The sequence below is a fragment of the Chionomys nivalis genome, chromosome 7 (genome assembly GCF_950005125.1).
Source record: "Chionomys nivalis chromosome 7, mChiNiv1.1, whole genome shotgun sequence".
NCBI lineage: Eukaryota > Metazoa > Chordata > Mammalia > Rodentia > Cricetidae > Chionomys > Chionomys nivalis.
Genome location: NC_080092.1, coordinates 75,322,881 through 75,347,899, shown reverse-complemented (window position 1 = coordinate 75,347,899; position 25,019 = coordinate 75,322,881). Strand labels below are relative to the sequence as shown.

At 41.0% G+C, this 25,019-nt stretch overlaps 1 protein-coding gene across 2 annotated transcripts in view; it reads left to right on the top strand.

The window, feature by feature from the left end:
* The first annotated feature begins 2,353 nt into the window (after positions 1-2,353).
* The window catches only part of Kat7 (lysine acetyltransferase 7), a 37,271-nt gene continuing 14,605 nt past the window's right edge, over positions 2,354-25,019 (top strand). The window contains exons 1-8 of one of the 2 annotated variants that reach the window (XM_057774438.1): positions 2,354-2,534; positions 7,235-7,382; positions 9,837-10,013; positions 13,140-13,379; positions 18,072-18,154; positions 21,133-21,222; positions 23,148-23,246; positions 23,893-24,003. In XM_057774438.1, the coding sequence (XP_057630421.1) occupies positions 2,520-2,534; positions 7,235-7,382; positions 9,837-10,013; positions 13,140-13,379; positions 18,072-18,154; positions 21,133-21,222; positions 23,148-23,246; positions 23,893-24,003 (963 nt within the window). In that variant the 5' untranslated portion in view covers positions 2,354-2,519. The remainder of the gene's footprint in view (positions 2,535-7,234; positions 7,383-9,836; positions 10,014-13,139; positions 13,380-18,071; positions 18,155-21,132; positions 21,223-23,147; positions 23,247-23,892; positions 24,004-25,019) is intronic. The other variant, XM_057774439.1, reaches the window with a different exon arrangement.

The window sequence follows — 25,019 nt, the reverse complement described above, 5'->3', positions numbered from 1 at the left end:
CTTTTCTTTTCTTTTTTTTTTTTGAGACAGACAGACTTTCTCTATGTAGCTACAGAGCCTGTCCTGAAATTCACTCTGTAGACCAGGTTGGCCTCGAACTCATATAGATCTGTCTGCCTCTGCCTCCCGAGTGCTGGGATTAAAGGCGTGTGTCATCACCGCCCAGCTCGAGTACATTTTCAAAAGATAAGAACCATATCTAAACAAGACTGTACACTAACAAAAACATTGAAAACCTGTAATGATGTAAATGCTAAGAATAATCTGATTGAGTAGCAATGTTCACTGTGGATTGAACATGGACCGGGTACTCTGGAAAGGTTGGTATAGAAAAACTGAAATACAAAATAAAATAATACATAAATTTCTTTTCTTTTTTGGCAGGAGGGAGTGTTGCTTTTTGATAGTGTCTCCTATAACCTAGGCTATAATCATGCTACAACCATGTAGCTGATAACCTTAAACTGAATCTCATGCCTCCTCCTCCAGGTACTGGGATTACAGATGTGTGTCACTACAGCCATCTTAAAAATTATATCACTTAAATATAGTTAGGGAGTTAGAACATTCCAGAGTAACCCCAAGAAAACATCTGTAAGTGTAAAAAAACAGTAATGCCACGGAACTAAAGGCATGAGCGCTAAAATCCTACAGAGGGAGAAATGTGAGCCATTTTTAAGTAGGTTTTTATGTGCAGTTCAATTCACATGGATTATTCAAAGGTATTTATGCTAAGTACTAAAAATGAAATACTAAATGCCGCCTGTGTCAACAATGGCTCAAACTATCCCCAAGGCTTGTGGGCTAAGGGTCTGGAACTTTTAACTCTAGAGAGTTCTCTGTTTAGCATATCAATCAGGTGTTTGTATTCTGTTCTTTAAGGCTTTCTCTAGAGTTTAGCTGGTCTCAGATTGAAATTCTGATAGGGGCCTGTGAAAGGGTTCGCTGGATAAAGGCACTTGCAACAAGCCTGGTGGCCTGAGTTTGACCCTGAGACCCCATAAAGGTGGAAAGAGAACCTACTCAACGGAAGTTGTTCTCTGAGCACTTAGTCAGGCCTGTACACACACACACACACACACACACACACACACACGCACTCAAACACAGCATTCACTCAGTCAGGCCTGTATACACACACACACACACACACACACACACACACACACACACAGAGTCAGGCCTGTACACACACACTCTAAACACATTTGAAACCAGAATCCTAAGTCAGTAACTGAGCTTGCTTTGATCCCACTCCTCGCCTTGGTTCCCTGAGGTTAAAACTTCAAGGCCTATTAACCACTTTCCTGCCTTTTCTTTTTTGAGACAGGGTCTGGCCTGCGTAGCCTAAGGCTAGCCTCGAACTCAGAGATCTGCCTGCCTCAAACACGCCCGGTTCCAGGCTTTCCTTTTGGCTCTTCTTGCAGCCTTAATCAACTTCTTTTCTATGTCCTTTTATTATTTTTAAATACCCACTCCTTTCGAGGGGCTCCAGTGTCTTTAAAAATACTTCTTTCTCTACTTCCCATTCCCAAGTCTTGGCTCCTGCTTTTGGGCTACAGAGGTCACACGGGCTGAATGGCGTTCAAGGCTTCTCCGACTTTGGTACAGCACCCAGCACCCTCGTGTTCACATCACCTCCTCGGCCCCTCTCCAGCCACCCAAAGCTCGCAAACCATAGCAGAATACTGCTAAGTCGGGGGCGTTTCACCGCAGACCTAAACTGGGAATTCTTTGGCGCCACGGCGTTCGGAGAAGAGCTCTGCATCATCCTGGAACGTGAACGTAACTTACTTGCCGTTTTCTTAATGCAAGGACAATGTCTCCTCTACCAGACAGGAAACTCGGTGGCCGACAGAACCCTGCCAATCCTTTATTCAAGCCCTCATTGACCCTACTCAGGAACACAGGTCTCAGAACAGTTCCTTAGACAAAACAGTTCTTCCCAACTCCGAGCTTACATGATAAACGGAAACGATCTTTGATCGACTAGGAGACAAAAGGGTTAAAGCTCGACAACCTGATGGATTCTGGGGTTTTCCTTCCTCCACGGCAGAAATTAAACGACCAGGAAGGGAGATTTCGCCCAAGGTAAAGATGAAAACGGTTAACTTCAACTGTCAGACGTCCGCCCCAAACAATCATGGCTACCTAATCCCACAAAGGTTGCCACACACCTAACTAAAAATGGCTGGCCCAAGGTTTCACTATCGGCGTGCTTTCCTGCCCAACTCCAAAATGGCGCTCACTGGCCTCTCTACAAGTTGCAAACTTTCCCAGTGTCCTCTCTGGCTTAATCGTCAGGTGACGCGAGCCTCAGCCGGAAGTGAAGGAAAAAGCGCTTCAGCCCGCGGCGCCTGCGCAGAAGGCTCCAGACGCTGAGAGGCAGGAGGCACTTGGGATCGTCCGCAGGGTTTGGGACTGCTACAGAGGCCGCCACGGAGCCCGCCGGAGCCACCGTTCCTGCTGCTGCTGCTGCCGCCGCCCGAATCGGAACCGTCGGGCTGCAGCCGCCGGCAATGCCGCGAAGGAAGGTGAGAAATGGCAGAGGAGGGATGGCGGGTTTCTAAGGCGAGGCGGTTGAGTAACGTGACGCAGCTGGCCACGCCTCGCCGTGGTCGGCTCCCAACTTCCCGCTCCCCCGAACCCGGCCTAAGCACCCTGTCGCCTCTCGGTACCAGAGAGAAAAATGTGGGCCCGACCCTGGCCTCGGCCTATGCTTGTAGCTATTCCCGCCCTCTGCTTGCCTGGGTCGGAGGCGTTCTTCTTGTTAATTGGTCGCCGAAGCGTCTGGAAGGATATTGATTGGATGGTGACGCCGCCTATTTGGGCTCAACGGTCACCTCCCCGCGTGCGTGGGCGGCGTCTGGGTCTGGCCCCGGTGCTCTGCGACTGGCTGTGGCGGATGCTCGCCCTTTCCCTCATTGGCCCAGCGTCGCAGTCTGTTCCTGTGGCGGGTGCGGTTTAGCAAGGCCCGGATTGGGTCGCCCGAGGCTCCGTCCTTCCGGATAGAGATGGCGATAGGCGCAAAGACGCGTTTTGGAGAGCTCACTTTCCCCTCCAGGTGGGGAGCACAACAAAAACAGAGGAATGGGTGGTGGCAAAACCAGCGCCCACTCCCAAGGGGCCCCTCGCAGGCCTGTTGCATCGCAGACGCCGTCTTCCCCTGACTCAGTTTGACATTGCCTGGAGAGTACATTTTGGAAAAATAGCAACGCAAGACTTGATAGAGTTAGAAGGGTTTTTTTGAATTTTGAAATCATACAGGAAATATATGAATGTGTGTGATGCGTGCTCTTTAGTATGCGGGCGACTGACGGTGTATGCCTGAGCAGGACATCTTCCTCTATGGCTTGCTTACTGAGCCAGAAGCTAGGTTTTCTGGCTTGCAGCAGGCTCTCAAGACCCACCTGTCTTGTCTCCCCAGTGCTAGTGTTCTAGGCTCATGCATGCTGGGGAATTTGTACTGAGGCTTTTATGCTGACATCTAAAGCCGGCTCTCCAGCCCCGACCCTGCTCATTGCATTCTACAACTGAATGTAGGAAGGACAGCTGACCTGCATCCAGGCCACTTGTCAAGCACAGGCAAGCCGGAACTGCAGAACAAATGTAATGCAGTTCCGCACATGTTCGCTGACCTCTTGCCACATGCTAGTCACTAGGAATTCAGAAAGTAGGGGTGATCCCTGGTTTACGGGTATCACAGCTGTGTGGAGAACGCAAAGAGGTAACCACAGAAGGCTGCAGTACAGGCTCAGCTGGAAATTATGCTGTGAGGAAGCAGTTAACTCAAATAAATGGCGAAGAGCTGGCTGTCAAGGTGAAGCCCTGAAGAATTGGTAGAAGGTTGTGGATTCCCATCTGGTTCGTTGGATGAGGATTGCCTCTTATTTTAGTGCTACTCTGTGACTCTGGAGCCAGATTATGAATGAAATACATGGATGGATAGATGGTTGGTATTCCTTTTTCTGCAGAAATCACTCTTCATGGAGGCTTTCCAAGTTGAATATTTACATTAATGTCTTTTAAAATGACTGAGTTGACAAGTTGTGTTTATGACCAAATACAAGAGACATACATATTGGTACATTGGAAGAGGTCCGGTCTCCTTTTAGCATTTTCCAAATAACTATAGTCCTGGAAAATGTAAATTCTTACTGGGTATTATGGCACAAACCTTTAATCTCAGCACTTGGGAGGTGGATCTCTGTAATTTGAGGTACACCTTGCACGCTAAGAGAGATCCTCTCTCTCTCTCTCTCTCACACACACACACACACACACACACACAAGAAAATGTAAGCTCGCCGGGCGGTGGTGGCGCACGCCTTTAATCCCAGCACTCGGGAGGCAGAGGCAGGCGGATCTCTGTGAGTTCAAGACCAGCCTGGTCTACAAGAGCTAGTTCCAGGACAGGCTCCAAAACCACAGAGAAACCCTGTCTCGAAAAACCAAAAAAATGTAAGCTCTTGCTGGTGTAGTGGTACACACCTATAGTCCTAGTATTCTGAAGGTTGAGGCTAGCCTAAGCAATATAGCAAGATCCTATCTCAACAACAACAAAGTCCCAAATGTAAATATGTTAGTATCTTGTCTGATGGCATATCTATCCTAAATTATCCTTAGGCTACTTAATTTTTTATATATATCTCATTCAGTGTAGTACTACAGTTCTATTTGCATTAAAATATTAATTTGTTTAATGAGGGTTTTTTTGCAGGACATATGTGTTCTTTTTTTAATATTTATTTATTTATTATGTATATACTATCCTGTGTACATGTATGCCTGTAGGCCAGAAGAGGGCAACAGACCTCATTACAGATGGTTGTGAGCCACCATGTGGTTGCTGGAAATTGAACTCAGGACCTTTGGAAGAGCAGGTAATGCTCTTAACCACTGAGCCATCTCTCCAGCCCGACGTATGTGTTCTTTCTAAAAAAATCTAAAGACTTGAGCCGGGCGGTGGTGGCGCACGCCTTTAATCCCAGCACTCGGGAGGCAGAGGCAGGCGGATCTCTGTGAGTTCGAGACCAGCCTGGTCTACAAGAGCTAGTTCCAGGACAGGCTCCAAAAGCCACAGAGAAACCCTGTCTCGAAAAACCAAAAAAAAATAAATAAATAAAAAATAAAAATCTAAAGACTTACCGAGTAGTGTTGTTATACCAGGTGGATCTCTGTGTGTAGCCTGGTCTACAGAGCTAGTTTCAGGACAGCTAGGGCTGTTACTCAGAGAAACCCTGTCTCAAAACCCTCCCACCCCCAAAAATCTAAAGAATTTTTAGCTCCAAACATACTTGGCAGCTTACCTAGAGCTAGGGTGAGCTCAGTGATACATGATTAGTGCCTTGAAGCCCCAAGTTTAGTCCCAGTGCATCTTACTCCTTGCCCTGCCAAAAATATTAGGTCTTAAGTTTGAGGTGTTGAAGTGATTTCAGCAAATTTTCTTCTATTTCTGGCTTAGAAAAGGGCATAGTGTAAGTGCTTAAATGGTAAAAGTAATCTTTGTGGCTAATCACTCCGCTAGAGGCTAACTGACGATTATGACTAGGATGTGAGGTGAGTTTTTAAAAACCTGACATGTGGGACTGGAGAGAGGGCTCAGTGGTCCAGAGCTTTTGTTGTTTTTACAGAGGGCCTGGGTTCTGTTGCTCATAGCCATTTATGACTCCAGTTTCAGGAGGTTTGACAACGTCCCTTGACCTCTAAGAGCATGCATGTGATACACAGACATGCAGACAAAGCTGTCATACATATAGAATAAAATAAATGGGGGCTGGAGAGATGGCTCAGCAGTTAAGAGCACTGGCTGTTCTTCCAGAGGTCCTGAGTTCAATTCCCAACACCCACATGGTGACTCACAACCATCTGTAATGAGATTTGGTGTCCTCTTCTGGCGTGCAGGCAGGCATACATGTAGACAGAATACTGTATACATAATAAATAAATCTTTTAAAAAAAGTAGTTTCTTTTTAAAACCTGGTTTTGACTACCTATGAGTCTTTAGTATAAATTCCTTTTCAGCACTTATAACACCCATGTATAGAAACTTCAAGGATAGGTGACTCAAAATAATTTGTGTCTTTTTTCTTAATTTTTTTTTGAGATTAGAGTTATAGACCATGTTTGTTTGATGTTTTTTTTTTTTTAGTTTTTTTGTGTATAATGTATGTGTGTATATATACTTGGATGTATATAGATTTAACATATATGTAGGTAGGTACCTGTAGAAGCCAAATGAACTTGTTGAAACTCCTATAACTGGAGTTACAGGCAGTTGTGAGTCACTATGTGGGTGTTGGGAATCAAACCCAGGTCCTCTACAAAAAAGCATATGTTCTTAAACAGTGAACCATTTTTCCTACCCCAAAACCATATTTTAAAATGATGTATTTTTTAATGTGTTGTTTTGTTTTGGGGTCAGGGTCTTTCTGTATGTCACTCTAGATGTTCTGGAACTCACTTATATAGATAGATCAGGCTGGCCTGGAACTCACATAGATTTTCCTACTTTTACTGGGATTAAAGGTTTGCACCACTTTGCCCAGCTAATGTGTGATTTTTCTTGATGGAGAGTTTGAACAAAATTTACCCTGAAGTTAAATGGGGCCTAGCATTAACATTTTATTCATTGTCTTGGACTTTTTTAAAAAAATGATTTAGTTATATTGCTCTAACTATGTGTATGTATGTATGTATGCCCCTGGAGGCGAGAGGCCAGAGGCATTGGTTTCCCTGGAGCTGGAGTTACAGGCAGTTTGTGAGCCACTGTGTAGCTGCTGGGAATTGAACTCTGGTGTATACAGTCTGAGCTGTATACGCTCTTAGCTACTGGTTCGTCTCTGCTTTTTCTTTTCTGACATGGTTATGCTAGCCAGACCATTTGATTTTGGTGTTTTGTTGTTAGATTAGGTGCTTTTATTTCCAATTTGTTGATCTCTTATGAGAGTTCTAATGATTCAGTCCGAATTGTTTCAGAATTAGTGATAATACAATAAGAATTACTTCTTTTTCCAAGTTTGTTTAGCACAAGTGTCTTACTTATTTGTAGGTTGTTCCACTAAAATGTCTGAAATGAAGGTCACTTCCTCTGAGCAGGAAGAGGAAATTGTGATGGAGTCCTTTCTTACATTGGAACTTGGTATTTCAGCTTCACGGTTCATTTTGCTTCCAGTGCTAATAGAATCCTGCAGTAAATGCTTCCATGCTAATGTCTGGATCTATGGTATTACAGAGAAATGCAGGCAGTAGTTCAGATGGAACCGAAGATTCCGATTTTTCTACAGATCTCGAGCACACAGACAGTTCAGAGAGTGATGGTACATCGCGACGTTCTGCCAGAGTCACTCGCTCTTCAGCCAGGCTAAGCCAGAGTTCTCAAGGTAAAAGTCATTATTTTTTTTTTCCTCACTGTTCCTCACACTGGACAGATTGGTATCATTTTATTGTGCTAGTTCATAGGGATACTGGTCCTTTGGCTTGGTGTAGATAGACTGTGTCAAAGTGTAAGGCAAATTCAGAGATACTAGATCATCAAAATGTTTCTGACAGATACCATGTCCTGTGTATAGGCTGTGGCTTGCATAAATATGAGACACAGGTGTCTTGAGTCATTTTTTAAAGACTTTATGGTATTATCAGTCATAAAATGGTAAAATGGGAATGTTATTTTAGCTCTTTGTAAAATGGCTTAGGGCCTTAAGATGCATATTTCATGTGTTAGTGAGGCTTATTGCTTCTAAAAGAATGTTTAATTATAGAATGTAGAGTCACATTTGATAGATACAACAGTGTGTGAATAAATACCCAGAATTTTGCTTTGGTAATAAAAGAACAAAAGTCTTGTGTTTGGAAGGTAGTTGGAAGGCTCTTTAGTCTACTTAGCTGCCTGTTTGGTGGGTAGCCTTTGCCCCACCAAATTTGTTCAGTGTGGAAGAGAGGTTTAGCTAAAACACGAAGGTGACTATCAGTCTGTGATGATAGAGTAAACGAAAAAATTATAATATGGGGGTGGGTATGGTAGCACATGCCTTGACCCCCAATACTTGGGAAGCAGAGGCATGCTTGCAGAGCTCTGAATTCAAAGCCATTCTGGTCTATATAGTTCAAGACTAACCAGAGCTATATACTGAGACTCTGGATCACCCTCTCCCCCACCAAAAAAAAAAAGCAAAAAGTATATTTATGTATGTATTATCTATATAAGATAGATCAATACAGTAATCGATAGGTAGATAGATACAGTTACATGGATGTTTATGTGTGTGTTTGTGCACACACAAATAAATGTGATTTGTTAAAGAATCCTGTGGAAGCCCAGAGGTGGGGCAACCACATTGTTATCTGGTAGCAGTCTAATAGGAGTTTACAGATTGAAAAATGAGAAAAATGTTTTAGGCAGAGGGAGAACCATATATGCAGAAAATCCTAAGGGTTCTTAGAAACTGTAATTAACTATGTTCTAAAAGCAGTGGATACTCAAAACAGCTTGGGGGGGGGGGTTCTCTGCTGTTATTTAATTTCCTGGCCATGGAACTATACAACTCTTGAGCATCAGCACAGGGTAAGACTGCCCTCCCTAATGTGAAATATAGACAGCCTTGTGAAAAGAGCCCCGAAAAGTATATGAATTTGGGGCCTGTGTACAAACATCTCTCTGGACAGCTTGAGAAACTCAACTTACATTTCACACATTGTTATAGTATGTGTTTGTTTATAACATTCTATAGTTTCAACTGTGAGTCTCTTTTCTTATTGGAGATGTGAAGGTCTATAAAGGCTTTAGAATAGGTTTCTCTATGGGAATAACTTAAGGGGCTGAAGTGAGGGCTCAGCAGTTAAGAGCACTTAGTTGCTTTTTCAGAGTACCTAGGTTTAGCTCCCAGCACCCACATAGTGGTGCCAAGTATATCCAGGGAATTCAATACTCATACACATAAAAATAAAGCACCAGGTGGTGGTGATACACGCCTTTAGTCCCAGCACTTTGGGAGGCAGAGACAGGCTGATCTTCGTGAGTTTGAGGCCAGTCTGGTCTACAAGAGCTAGTTCCAGGACAGCTTGAGCTGTTACACAGAGAAACCCTATCTTGAAAAACCAATAAATAAACAAACAAACAAACAAACAAACAAACAGTTTTTTAAAAATCCAAAACTTAAAAAAGATAAATTTAATTTGTTTGTTTTGAGCCAGTTTATCCTTAGGTAGCCCAGGCTGGCCTGTAAGTTACTATCATTCTGCCTCAGACTTCCAAGTACAATACTTACGTCACTGGGTAAAATTTTTGTACTTTTCGAATACATTATAATTTCACATAAAAATGTAAGGACAATTAGAAAGACTAAGTAAACCCCCAATACAGTATGTATTATTCTGTATGTATTATTCTGTTAGCTTTAGGGCATCTGTATTATGATGGGCTGTAGCAAGGAAGGAAACAGCAGTTAATACTGGTAAAGAATTCTCTCATAATATTGAGGAATGTGCAGCTAGTGTGTCCTCCCCCCCAACTAAGGTAAGTATTTTTCTTTTTCATGGATAAAGAAGAGACATTAACTTGCCCAAGATGCTACACATGGTTACTGTGTGGAGTGGAATCCGAATAGAGTTCAGTCTTCACTACAGAGTCTAAATTTTCATGTTCTGCTCTTATGAAATTATTACACCTGAACTAAATTGCTGTCATGTGTCATTTAGTGAGATCAATATAGTCTAAGGACTTGTTGGGTTTGTGAAATAAGGAAGAAAAGGAACTGCATTCTTATTAATTGTGTGGATGGGAATAAAATGGTTCTTCTCTTTTTCTTTATTTTATGACCTTTTAAAACCGGGATCAGATTCTAGCCCTGTTCGAAATTTGCCATCTTTTGGTGCTGAGGAGCCCGCATATTCTACCAGAAGAGTGACCCGTAGTCAGCAGCAGCCCACCCCAGTGACTCCAAAAAAGTACCCTCTTCGGCAGACTCGCTCATCTGGCTCTGAAACGGAACAGGTGGTTGATTTTTCAGATAGAGGTAAGTGGATGTATATGACTTGTTGGTATACAAAGGATCTGGTCAGTTTTCTCTTAAGGCTTTTTTTTTTTTGTTTTTTTTTTTGTTTTTTTTTTTTTTGGTTTTTCGAGACAGGGTTTCTCTGTGGTTTTGGAGCCTGTCCTGGAACTAGCTCTTGTAGACCAGGCTGGTCTCGAACTCACAGAGATCCGCCTGCCTCTGCCTCCCAAGTGCTGGGATTAAAGGCGTGCGCCACCACCGCCCGGCTCTCTTAAGGCTTTGACGCTGCAGAGAGATACTGTCAGAGTTTAGGTAAGCAAACACTTATTTACCTGAGTTTGTTTGTTTGTTTGGGGTTTGCAACTTTGTTTGTGGTTTATGAAATGGGGTTCACAGTAGTAGATAGCCTCAAAATTGTGATCCTCCTGCCTCAACCTCCAGAGTGCTGGAGCTGCAGATGTATGCCACCATGCTCAATTTATTTAATTTCTTACTGTCTTACACAGTCTGTTTTGATTGCTAGAGTGTTAATGTCCAAACAGCTAGAGTGTATTAGATTGGATGTGTAATGGGGGAAAAGGAGGTGGGGCCTTCTGAGTCTCAACATGAAGAAGGCATGGCCCAGATTTTACTAGCTCTGTGATTACTAGTCCATTTTCCTCCAGACTGTTGACTCGAAGAGATCTTTGGTGATAGATAGCAGTAAGTTATTTAGTTGTGACCCAGTGACTCAAGAGCCTTAGGGAGAGGTATTAGAGTAGATCTTACAGGCTACTGAGATTCTTCAACTAGGCAATATGGTTGGTTGGTTTGCACAAATTCAAATGGTTTGCACAAATTTGGTAATACTTGGAAGTACAAAGATTTTCATATAAAAATTTGTACTTATTTTTAAATTTTTATTAATATTTTATGTTGCTGGGCGATGGTGGCGCACGCCTTTAATTCCAGCATTCGGGAGGCAGAGGCAGGCGGATCTCTGTGAGTTCGAGACCAGCCTGGTCTACAGAGCTAGTTCCAGGATAGGCTTCAAAGCCACAGAGAAACCCTGTCTCGAAAAAAAAAAATTTATGTGTTTGGTCTGCATATAAGTTTTTGAACCATGTTTGTGCCTAGTACCCAAGGAGCCAGAAGAGGGCATAAGATTTCCTGGGATGAGAGTTAAAACTGTGAACTCCTGTGTGGGTGCTGTAATGAAACCCAGGTCCTCTGGGAGAACAGCTAGTGCTCTTTAACCAATGAGTCATCTCTCCAGCCCCAATACTTTATTTTTTGGTTGTCTAATTACTTTTGTTTTGTTTGGTTTGAGACAGGATCTCTATGTAGAGCTGGCTATCCTGGAACTTACTATCTAGGTCAGCCTGGCTTTGAACTCACAGATCAATAGTTAATTTTTAAAACAGGAAAGACTTGGAAATACTGGTGGCCATTTATCCACAGTAATTATTAGCTGGAGCTGAATAGTAGCTGTCACCTTTGGAGACAATGAGATTATTTGACCATGTCCAGCCCTGTAGGTATCTGACTTGTAATCCTTTATTTGAGAGTGTTCATTTGGCTAGGTGTGTTGGTGTACCCCTTTAATTCAAGTACTCGGGAGGCAGAGGCAGATGGATTTCTGAGTTCAAGGCCAGCCTGGTCTATAACCTCTATAGAGCTAGTTCCAGGACAACTACGGCTGTTACACAGAGAAACCCTATCTCAATAAACAAGAGTGTGCAGTTTCTGTGGCCGGACAGATGGCTCAGTGGTTAAGAGCATGTGCTGTACTGCTCTTTTTTTGCATGGTGGGAGGCAGGATTCTACATATCCTTGGCTGTTCTGGGATGGCATTGCATAGACCAGGCTGGCCTCAAGCTCACAGAGAGCTCCCGAGTGCTGGAATTAAAAGCATGAACCACCACACAGGACACTGCTCTTGTAGAGAGAGGACCTGAGTTAGGTTCCCAGCACATATGTCTGGTGGCTCACAACTACCTGTAACTCCAACTCTAGGAGATCTGATGCCCTGTTCTGGCCTCTGCCAGTATCTACATTTTTGTCCACATATACATAATTAAAAATGAGATCTTTAAAGTGTATAGTATCTTTCATCTAAGTGTTTGGGAGGTAGAGACAGGTAGATCTCTATGTGTTTAAAGCCACCTGCCGTACTTAGAAAGTTCCAGACCAACCAGGGATAAATAAAATCTGTTTGTTTTTAAGAAAAAAAGAAAGAAAATGTGTGAATTCCAAGATTATGAGACCCCAGTAACTTCAGGCACGTTGAGTATGCACACATACATGCAGACAAAATATTCATACACATAAAATAAATATGAAAAAATTTAAGTCAATTTCATTCTTTTTTGGGGGGGGTTAGGGTTTGAGACAGGGTCTTTCTAAGTAGCCTTCCTTGCTGTGTAGTCCAGGCTGGCCTTGAACTCATCACGGAAAATGCCTGCTTTTGCCTTCTGAGTATTGGTATTAAAGGAATGTACTACCACACCCAGCTTATTTATTTTCTGTCTTGTGTATTTCTAGGAAGGGAAATGGGTTGATTATTTAGTAACTATTTTTTCCAGTAAAGAACATAATACTTTTTGGTGAATTTTTAAAATGACAGTAAAAAATTTTAAGTTTTACGGCTAAACAACACTTGGGATGGTGAAAACACAGTTTGGTGATATTTGGGTGCTTTTGAAGACTTTATTTATATTCAGTTTTTGATTACCCTGGATTAAAAGCTTAGGAGAAACATAAAGTAACATGTAGTAGGAAAACCCCAAATTTACATTCAGCCAGAATTTACAGTTACATCAAAGTGATGGTTTCAGTGTCTTATAGCAGATAAGTAGATAAAAATTACTGGTTAAGATCTTGGAGGGTTATATAGACGTAGCTCATTTGTAGACTGCTGGCATAACATGTATGAGGCCCTGCTGGGCGTACCACTGCATAAAACTAGGTGTGCTGGTACATGCCTATAAGCTCAGAACTAGAGAACTAGAGGCAGGAGGATGCTACCTATAGAGTTTGGGCTACTTGACACCATGTCTTTTTAAAAAGCTGTAGAAAGAGAGCTGCAAAGTCTATAAACTCTTCAACCTAATGACTCTTCAAGTAAATAGACCCATTCACCAGTTCTACCAATTGCTTTTTCTTTAGAAACTAAAAACACAGCTGATCATGATGAGTCACCTCCTAGAACTCCAACTGGAAATGCACCTTCTTCTGAGTCTGACATCGACATCTCTAGCCCCAATGTGTCTCATGATGAGAGCATTGCCAAGGACATGTCCCTGAAGGACTCCGGCAGTGATCTCTCTCACCGTCCCAAGCGCCGTCGATTTCACGAAAGCTACAATTTCAATATGAAATGTCCTACACCAGGCTGCAACTCTCTAGGTGAGTGTGCCCCAGCTTCGTGACTGTGATACAAGGATTCCATTGTGATCTAGCTTTTCAGACCCTTCAGTGGTTGTGTACTTAGAGCAGTCATAAATGAAAACTGTTCTTGGCCTATTGTCCGTGCATAATATCAGATGTAGGGAAATATGACTATGATGAACTGTTCACTGCATGCTTTTCCCATTGAAAAAGTCCCTCCTCTCCTCAGCAGAAACAAAAATGGAAAACAAGTTCTCTTGAAACGCCTCATCATGCAGCACATGGTTTATGCTTCTGAGGTCTGATGCAGTATAAGATAGTGCCTAATAATGGATGCATGGCCACAGCCGATACAGAAACGATGAGAACATATGCATGAGACCTGACCTTTATGACCAAGAGTTTTTAATTTCTAAGCTTTGTGTATTCAGCTAGTCTAGATGGGAGAAACTTCTCTGATAAGTGTCTTGTTTTTTCAAAACTTTTAACTTTAGGGAATCACTTTTGGGATTCTTGCAGCGATTTGAAGCTTATTTATGCTGCTTGAGTGAGCTGAGATATAGCTGTTGTGAGTGAGCCTTTGCCTGAAGTTGGAAGGCGCTGGTTGATAGATAAAGCAACTTTTAGCATGGATTTATCTTTATGCTTATACTGTGGTCATGAAGGGTGCCAGCAGTGTTGTGTGTTTTTTAAAGGTAGATACTTTTTAGACATGCTTTGACGATACTACTGATTAAAAGCAGTTGGGAAATTGGTGTCAGTAGACTTGTTAAACTGAACTGTTTAACAAGTTCAGTCTCTGAAAACAGGCTTTCGAAGTAGTGGCGCTGCACTTTACATGCTGTGTTTGATTAGAGAATAGTTTTTTTCTGTCTAAGAAATGGCTTCATGTTGCTTAATGGCAAGGATATGTTTTGAGAGCATATACTTTGACAAACTTAGATGATATAGCCTACTGTACAATTAGACTGTTGGGTGTGTGTGTGTGTGTGTGTGTGTGTATTTGTATATAGCACAGCCTATTATTTCTATATCCCAGTGAACAAAGCAACTTGCGGTAAGTCAAACATGAGAACATGGTGCAGTTTAGAGACTCAGTAAACTCAAAATGTATGTGATGGTTGCTAGTGGAACTTAAATGCTGCTTTACCAGGAACTTTTATTTAACAGGACTGCACTAAAATAAGGATGAGCGGGGTATGGCGGCAGGTGCCTTAATCTCAGCACTCAGAAGACCAAGGTAGAAGGTGGCTGAGTTCAAGGCTGGTCTAGGCTGTCTAATGAGACTATTTCTAAATAAATAAGAAAATGATGAAAAGTATAATGCCCTAAACCAACAACCTAGTTGCTTATATTGTCAGTCATTATATGCTACATAGAATTAGTTGTATGTGCTATGATCAGCTTAATAAGTTTGTTTATATTAGTGTGCCCACAAGTACATGAGTTGTGCATCCCACTTTACACATTGCAGCAACTGCAAAATCATGAACTGATAGGAACTTTTCAATCCCACTGTAATATGATGGAACCCTTATTTGTGTGGTCTGTTATTTTTGTTCTTAGAGGTCCATTGCTTACTGAAACATTAGACAGTGGGTGTCTCTCTAAAGTTATAATCTTTTCCTCTCATCTTCATTCTTTTGAGATAGGTTCTTGGTATGTAGCCCTGTTTGGCCTGATAGTTACTGTGTAGCCTACGTTGACCTCAAATTTATAGAAATCCTCTTTTAAAAATTTTTTTAAAGATTTTTTTGTTGTTTTGAGATTTATTTTATGTGTATGAATGTTTTGCCTGCGTGTACATATGTATACCACATTTGTGTCTGGTACCTGAAGCAGTCAAAAAAGGTTATGGGATCCAGACTGGAGTTAAAGGTGATTGTGGGTCATTGGATTAAAACCTGGGTCCTCTGGAAGAGCAACAAGTACTCAAAATTTCTGAGGTATCTCTCCAGCCCCTAGAGAAATTGTTTCAGCCTTCCAAGTGATAGCATTACAGGTATGTTCCACCGTGTCTTGGTAAAGTACAGTCCCAGCGAACTGACAGCCTGAGTGTCATAAATACCATTCCTTTGTAGTTGGGTTATTATCACCTTTCAAAACTTACTCTATGGATTATGCTATGGTTTTTTTGGTCTTGTTTTTTATTTATTTATTAAGAATTTCATGCTGTATATTTTGTTTATATCTTTTTCCCCAACTCCTCCCATATTCAACCCTACCTCCCTGCTGTATAATTTTTAAAATCCCAATGTCTCCTTAAGCCCAAAATTACAGTTTTTTTTTTTAATATTTATTTATTTATTATGTATACAATATTCTGTCTGTATGCCTGAAGGCCAGAAGAGGGCGCCAGACCTCTTTACAGATGGTTGTGGGCCACCATGTGGTTGCTGGGAATTGAACTCCGGACCTTTGGAAGAGCAGGCAATGCTCTTAACCACTGAGCCATCTCTCCAGCCCCAAAATTACAGTTTTTTACTTTGAAAGAATGGTGAGCTTTTTGAAAGAAAATTGTGCAGTGTGTGTGCAGATACATGAGCCAGATACACACCTGTGGCAGCTAGATGAGTATATTGGATGTTCTTAAAAGGGTGAAGAGTTTTGTAGGCTTGCATTTAGCTTGACTAGTTAATCTTTTATCTTATTAGCATTGTCTCTCTGCTCTTTGAATCATTGGTGTTTTATAATCCTCTTAGAAGAGATGTATAGCAAAGAAATAATGCTCAGTTTTCTGTATTTTTACAGTTTATTATTTATGTATGTAGGGTACACTTGTCATAGCATGGGTGTGGAGGACAGAGATCATATTTTTGAAGGCTGTTTTCTTCTTCACCTTTTTGTGGGGTCCAGAGATTGAGGGCAGGCAGAGTTACATAGTTAGACCTGTCTAAAAACAAAGAGAGACAGAGACAGACACACAGACAGAAATTGCCTAAGGGGACCCAGGAAGATGACTCTGTAGGTAAAAGTGCTTGCTGTACAAGCAAGCCCGACAATGGAATCCTCATAAAGTGAATCTGTTAAGCCCAGCACCCCTACTACCCTGAGATAGGAGGCAGATGTAGAATCATTGGTGGAAGCTGGAGAGCCAGGAGTACTGATACACAGCACCCAAAACAAGAAAGATCCTGCCTCAACAAGGTGGAATGTAGAGACAAATACCACTTTTAACACATTTAAACAAATGTACATATGGGCACAGAATAACATGGAGAACAAGAAAGGGTACATATTAAGTGAAGGACTGAGTGCAAGTAATGGACACTTAAGTCATGAAAGAGGATATGAAGCTAATTTTCCAGTTTTAACTCTCATGGGTTGTTTTTGGTTTGTTGGTCGAAGAGAAGTGCATATATTTAATAGTGAAAGTGTGAAATCCGTTGTGAAACTCCACAGCTTCAGATTGGCTATCCTAACTGTACAGAAATCCATTGGTTATTCCTTGTATGATTTTTTTGTATGCAGGCTCTTTATAATATTAAGTTTTTTTTTTAAAAATATTTATTTATTTATTTATTATACAATATTCTGTCTGTGTGTATGACTGCAGGTCAGAAGAGGGCACCAGACCTCATTACAGATGGTTGTGAGCCACCATGTGGTTGCTGGGAATTGAACTCAGGACCTTTGGAAGAGCAGGCAATGCTCTTAACCTCTGAGCCATCTCTCCAGCCCCCTATAATATTAAGTTTTAATAAATTATAAGCAAAGCAAAAAAGGTGGAAGGTAAGAACCAATTTCCAAAAGTTGTTCTTTTCAACACACACATTAATAATAACAACAATAATAATAGCACCTGTGTAGCTAGATGGTAGTGATACACTATCTTTGCTTCCAGCACTCAGGAGGCAGAGGCAGGGGGATCTCTGTGGGATCGTGGCCAGCCTAGTCTGTGGAAAGAGTTTCAGGACAGCCAAGGGTACACAGTGAAATCCTGTCTCAAAAAAAAACAAGAACAAAATGAAAACCTATCTGAAAATAGAAACCTGAGTAGAAATATGACTCTGTGATAGAGTGCTGGTCTAGCATGGCTTACACCCTGGGTCCCATTCTCATTCATCAGTGTTAAGAAAGAAAGAAAGAAAGAAGGAAGACAGGAAGACTGCCCGTAGTTAGAACAAACTTCCTTTGTCATCCCTGTTTTCCCCAAGAAGGCCTTATGCAAATTGCCCTATTAACTTAGAGTTTGGTTATAGAAATTCAAATCTTTAAATATTCATTCTTCAAAAAAAGTATATTGAATCTTATTCAAGATTATCAGAGTATGTTTTCATATTGTAAAAGTGGCCATTTTCTTTTGATTATTTAAAGGAGTTAAATGTAGAGTAGGTTAGTTTTGCATAGTAGAATTAGTATACTTCTTTTAAGTTCATTAGACTGGATTAATTTAAGAAAGTTTGTTCATTTGTTTTATTTGTTTTTTTTTTGTTTGTTTTTTGAGACAGGTTTCTCTGTCCCTGGCTGTCCTAGAACTCACTCTGTAGACCAGGCTGGCCCCAAACTCAGATCTGAACTGCCTCTTCCTCCTGAATGCTGGGATTAAAGGTGTGTACCACCAGGTACAAGTCAAGATCTTCACAGCACTTCCTGGTAACATTTATTTGTTAAAACAGGACAGTAAAATAACAGATTATTGTTAAGAAAAATCTCTTCCTTAAGTGTGCATGTTTCTTCCTGGAAATTAAGTTTTCCCTCCTTTAACAGGACATCTTACAGGAAAACACGAGAGACATTTCTCCATCTCAGGATGCCCGCTCTATCATAACCTCTCAGCTGACGAATGCAAGGTAACTGTGTGCTCCTTTCTTCAGGGCGTGCTCTAGAATGCTTGCTACTTGACCCACACTTTGCTAAGCACTCGGGGTACAGCAGTAACAAGGGGACAAGGTCTTGTTCTTACATGTCAGTGGAGGAAGCAATGAAAAAAAGTTTTTTGGTTTTTTTTTTTAGAACAAAAACTAGCTACATGAACAAATAAAAGAATATCATGTGTAATGAGTGTTAGGGAAGAATTAATAGAGAGATTTATCTTTAGAATATTGGGAATTTCACCTCTAGCACATTCATTTCCTTGGTAACTGACTTCATAATCTGCCAGGGACAAATCTTTTCTACTCAAGCGGAATTTGCATAGCTAGTTGATCCCATTGTTCCACCTCAGGCTTTAACAAATCCGTGAAGTTGTTTTGCTTTTTCAGCCATTTTCAAAGGTTTATTCTTCTGTTAATTCTTCAGAATACTATTCCTATCTGTTCCTATCAGTCACAATCTATTCTTGGCTAGTTCTTTTACATTCTTCAAAAACACAGTTCCTAAATAACCTTTGGGACTTGGGGTTGATGTGTTTGAGACTCCAGCCTAAGGTTCCTCTTTTGTTCATTCCGGCGTGGGTTTCTGCTACCAGGATGGATCATGCTAATTATGGGGAAGCAAGAATTGCAAATAGTAATTAAATAGAGGGCTCAGGTAGTCTTTGGACAAGTTATCTAAGCTAAGTACTTTGACTACACTGAAGTGTTAGTTGCTGTTTTGTTGTTGTTCCTTTGCTCACAAGGCCTGGGTCACAGGTTTATACTTGTGTGAACAGGTCTCATTTGGAAAAGAATTCAATTTCCTGTTCTTTTTGCTTCAGGAACTTGTTCATATTTACAAGGTCTTGGGGTGGAGTTGGGAAAGCGTTTCTTCACATGTTTAAATTTTCACCAAGTAAAACTTGAAATGCTTACATGTATTTTTCATGTTGTCAAAGACCCTGCTCTTTATTTTCATTCCAAATCTGTCTGTATGAGACAGCTTCTGTGTTAGCTTTGCTTATCTTCCCACTGTCTTCCTTCAGCTGGCTGAGAGCAAGCATGGTGTCAGCACCCAACTCAGGTGCTGACCAAACACTTCTTTCTCTGAAAATAACTGCGATGGTGTTTTCGTGATGCTCCTCTACTGCTTATCTTTAATACTGCAATCTGATAGTGCTTTGTTTTACATCAGTTTACCTGAAGCATAACTTTGAAGAACATGGCATGCAGCAATATTTACCAAGTACCTTAAGCAGTTTATTTTAGAAATTTGAGGAAAATTTTAGACCAGGGAAGAAAATCCTAAATAAAGGAAAAGGTTTCTGTTGTAAATTTTTCCTGTGTGTCCTGTACAGGGAGATACTACGGGCATCATCTTTTTACTGCTGGACTGTGTGCTTGGAGGAGGGCACTAGAGTCAGAGCCTTTGTACATGCTCGTCAGATGCGCCGTTATTGAGCCACTTCCCTGATGAAAGCTCTTAAATTTTAAACAGCCTGCACATACATGATTGCTCTTGGATTTTCCAGCAAACCTTTTTTATTGTCTTTTTTGTGTGGCTGCATATAACTTTTTATGGATAACAAAGGATTCAGTTCAGTAAGATAAAATAAAAAAATCAAAACACTTGTGATCAAGGAGTTTGCATTCTCATGGGGGGAATTGTGAATTAATAAGTAAATATAAGTTTATGCCATGGTAAACACCATGAAAAACACCAAGGTGGGAGTAGCGTACTGTTTTTACTAGAGGAGGTCAAGGAAGCCCTCTCTGAGATTGGTATGCATTTTAGAACATGGTTGGTGTCAGAGGAGTGGAGATAGCTAAGAAGGAATATGAGCTGGAGATAGACTGTTGGGCTTGAAAGTAGGTAGTGTAACTGGAGCATGATAGGAAATGAAGAAGCAGGATTGAGATCATAAGGCCTGTAGGCCTTAGCACAAGGATTACATTTTTATTCTGGTGACAGTAGAAACATTTGGAGGGTTCTGCAGAGAAGAGGTAGTCATTGAAACAACCATTGTGGAGAAAGGCTGGAGAAGAAAGAGGTGAGACAGGATAGATAGATTGGAAGCTATCTTAGAAGTTCTTGCAGTAAGTGGTAGCTTGGACTGTTGTGTAAAATTCTAAGAACAGATTGGAATCAGGATGTGTTTTGAAGGGGAGCAAGCTAGTAGGAGTTGGGCTTAGTAGAGATAGGAGAAAAAGAAATGAAGGATTGCATCCAAGTTTTGAATCAGTTGTTGAGGTGGTACCATTTGTTGATATTGGAGAGCCGTGGAATGGAGCAGATGTGAGAAATGTTGGTAGTCTTCTTTGAGGCTGCTAAGTGATTAACCCAGTAGGCAGGTAGATATGAGGTGTCAGTTCCCAAAGGGTGAAACTGAAATTAATGAGAGCTAACAGGATTTCCCTGGGGTCTGCTGTCTACAGAGTTGTGTTTGCCTGTAGACTTGAATTCAGGTTTTCCCCTTTCCTTTCCTTCAAGATCCCCCACCCCCAATCCTTTCTTAGTCCTCGAGGCAGGATCTAGTCTCCTTATGCTGCATAGGCTGGTCTTAAAGTCCTCTAAGCTGTCTCAGCCTGTTAGCTAACTAAGACTATGGGCAAATGTCACTGTGCCCATCCTGAACCCAGATTTTTCTGATGTTTTCTTCATACTTGCTCACTCCCTTGTACTTTACAGTTTCCTATAGTGGAAGAATTTCAGGCCAGAGCCATCATTCCTACTGAAAGTCTCATCTTTACAACATTTAGCTTTGATCATTTCTCTTCTTTGATATCTAGTGGCTGAGAAAGCACTGTGTGAGCCTTGTCTCACATCTTTCTGATAGAAATAGAAATAATCAATAGTAAGAGTACTTTACTTTAAAAGAGTAGTGCAAATACAAGGGATTATCACAAATTCTTATGCTTTAAGTATATGTAGTCTTAGAAGCAGGTGAATTTATTGACATTGTTGATGGTTGCAGGTGAGAGCACAGAGCCGGGATAAGCAGATAGAAGAAAGGATGCTGTCCCACAGGCAAGATGACAACAACAGGCATGCAACCAGGCACCAGGTATGGGCCTTGTGAAAGCTCTGGCCAGCCACAGTTTGAGGTCTGTCTTTTTGGATCTCCTTTGCCCCATAACTAACTGTCTTTCTAGGCAAATTCATGCCTCTTGTTTCCCATGGCACATCAAAATCACTGGTCTTTCAGACATCAACTTGAAATCATGTTTGGCTTTCAACTAGTAATTTTTCATAAAGCATATAACGTTTTTCTCATAAATGGAGGACTCAAGCTATTTATAATAATAGTAACAGTAGTAATAGTATAAAAATTTGTGGTTATTTGAAAGGTTACATTGCATTTCCATTTCCTTATTTCGCATCCTTATTTTAAACCATTGTGGTTGGCTTCCAAACACCTTTGACTTTGCTGGCATATTTTCAACATCACCAGTGGCATTTCCTCAGTATTTGACACTTGTCAATTGTGCTAGTTTTACTTCTGTTTTTCTGTGATTTTCAGAAAGCATCCTTGTTTTGTCCTAATCTCCCAATCTGAACATTCAGGCTGCATAGACTGTGCTTAATTCCTTGCTTCTTCCTAAAGGACTTTGATCTTTCTGAGAACTCTGTATCATTACCACGAAGAGATTACATATATATCCTTCAAGGCTTCAAGCAAGTCTTAGCTCTTGTAAGAATTCTTCTAAGACCTTCCTCTGCAATTAGTAACTCTTTCTCTGTATCTTCTCATACTTTCTTCCAAATGTCAGTCTTTGTAAAGTGTTAGTCATAGCTGTCATCTAACTATCTGTTTCTGCAGCTGGATTGTAAATGACTAGCAGAGGAGTCACAGTGGAAAGAAAGACTCTGATTCTCTCATTAGCTGTGTTGTCCTGGGCAGGCCAGCTACGAAACTTCATGAATAGTGCCCACCTGTCAGGGTAGTCATCTAACGTGTGTGATATCTGACCTCAGTGCTTGGCAGGCAAAAGCAGTCTGTAACTCATCCTTTTTGATTCTGTCATAGGTTTTATTTTTGCTGTGTTTTTTTTAATGCCATTATTGATGGAACATTAAGTAATAGTACTTAAAATCAGTATTTGTACAGTTAAAATTATCTTTATTTTTATTTTGGTAGAGATTTCCATCTTATTTTAGTTTTTTGATAGGAATTTTGATATATAGCCCTGATAGGCCTGGAACTGGCCTGGAACTTACAGCAATCGTTCTGCTTCTGCTGGGAATATAAACATGAATCATGATGCTCCTGCCTCTTCCTTCGTGACTTCATTCTTCATTCATATTAATTAAAATAAATTTGCATTCCCGAAAGGGCAGTAAGAACATTGGTTTAAATGGTAAAAGAATCTACCAATTTAGGATTATAAAATTAACATATTATTAACTGTGTGGTGGTACTGTTCCTGGCAGTTGTTTTGTTTTTTTTTTCTTTAGAAATTATTTTTTTCCTTTTTTAAAGAAAAGCTCAGTATTGTTGGTGGTCCATGTCTCTAATCCCAGCACACTAGAGACTGAGAAAGAGAAAGAAGGATTGGCTGCCAGGGCTATGTAGAAAAGACCCTTTTTTTCTCTTTTAAAAAAACAAAAAACCTGCTGGGCGGTGGTGGCGCACGCCTTTAATCCCAGCACTTGGGAGGCAGAGGCAGGCGGATCTCTGTGAGTTCGAGACCAGCCTGGTCTACAGAGCTAGTTCCAGGACAGGCTCCAAAACCACAGAGAAACCCTGTCTCGAAAAACCAAAAAAAAAAAAAAAAACCTGACATGGTAGATTGGATTTGTAATTCCAGCACTTGGGAGATAGAAGCAAGAACAGAGGTTCCAGGTTTGAAGGCGTCCTTGAGTTTCATGAAATCCTAAAAAAAAAAAAAAAAAAAAAAAAAAAAAAAAAAAAAAAGAAATTTTGATGTTTTGAAACTTATCTTCATAATGAGTTTTCTAGCTAGCTTCTCTATTCTGTTTTTCTTTTAGGCACCAACAGAAAGACAGCTGCGATATAAGGAAAAGGTGGCTGAACTCAGGAAGAAAAGGAATTCTGGACTGAGCAAAGAGCAGAAGGAGAAATATATGGTGAGGAGAAAATCCAGTCTTTCCTTAACCTGAACCCACCCCTCACACTTGAGCCTAAGTGTCTGCCTTTCATATTATTAAAAAAAATAATAATAAATAAAAGAGAAGTCTTCCTTCTCCACCATCCTTTCAGGGCAAGAATACTTGTAGTGACCAGCTTGGTCAGATTTGAAATTATTTTTAATTTTTCTTGATGTTTAGCAAGACATTGTTAGAGATTCTAGCTGTGCACTTAGGCTAGGGCTGTAACATGGGAGCCTTACATGTTTGTAGTCAATGAGGTAGTGTCAGGAGGAGTTTTCTAAGGACTGCTAGTCCAGCTGCCCTCCTTGCTGCAAGGTTTCCTTCCAGGCAGCATCTTCAAGGACTAAGTTTTAGAGGATCTGCTTACTCATCAGGGATTATCACCAGCTCTAAGATTCCAACATCTCTGGTGCCTCCTGGGGACTGCTGTCCTTTGTGTTATTGAGATCCATAGGGTGAGTAGGGGCAGCCTCTGACACTGACCTGTTACCAGTTGCCTGAGCTCAGTTCCCCACACCCAGTGTTTAAGTCCTTCATAAATCGTTTCTAGTTCAGCTTGGCATCTATGGAAATGAAATGAACCAAGTTCTACAGATAGTATCACCCTGGTTATTTTTCCTAGGAACACAGACAGACATATGGGAACACTCGGGAGCCTCTCTTGGAAAATCTGACAAGTGAATATGACTTAGATCTTTTCCGAAGAGCACAAGCCCGGGCTTCTGAGGATTTGGTGAGTATCAAGAACCCCAAAGTGAGGGGAGGACCCTTATGCAAAGCCCTTAGAACTGCCAAGAAAGGTGATTAGCAGCCAGTCTGATGGGAGTTGGGTATTCCACTGCTTCATCTCTGCCCATCACAGCCTGTCTTTAGAGATAGTCTTCCCATTTCCATGGAAAACACGTCACCTTTTTCTTATCCCGTTTCTTAAATTTTTTCTCTTATCTCCCTCAACTGGAAGATTCAATTTGGCTTGAGGTAGTAAGGCTAGTTAAAACTCTGGGTGCTCTTTTGTCTTGGTTGGATAAAATTAACAATTCTGAGAACCTCGGGACTTGAAGGGCTGCAGCCTTTTGTAGGGTTTCTTTTCATTTCAATACATTTACCCTAGAAGCATAAAAATAACAGTGAAGGAAAGTGGCGAGGAAGACTACAGTCAGATAGTTTATTGAATTCATTGATTTTTGATAAGGAGGGGAATCTCATCTTGTTGTCTAAACAAGTTTCAAACTTCTGGGCTCATGCCATGCTCCCACTGATTATAGCTGCACTCCATATCCTTGCTAAAATGCCCTTTTTTGTTTGCTTTTGTTAGATTTTTTTTTTCATATACTTGTGACTGGCTTAGAATTCACTAATACTGGCCACTGTTTCTACTGCTAAGATTTCAGGCATATTCAACTATGTCTGTCACCTAGACAGAATTTTTATCAACTGTGATTTTACTTACAACTGTGATAAAACAAATTAAATGTGCTCGGGGAAATTAGTTTGTAGTGTTAATTTCATCTCCATTCCTTCCTTTTATTATAGCATTTGTAGGAGGCAGGCTTTGGTGGCTTCCTCTGACCTCTATTTGCATTTACATACACACAATAAATTAGAAATTAATTTAAAAAATTTAAAACAAATAGAACCAGGAATGGGCTAAGATTCAAGATCCAAGAACCCTGGGTTTTCTCTCCAGCACCACGCAACTCAGTGTGATGGTGCACACCTTTAATTGCAACATCTGCAAATGAAGGCAGA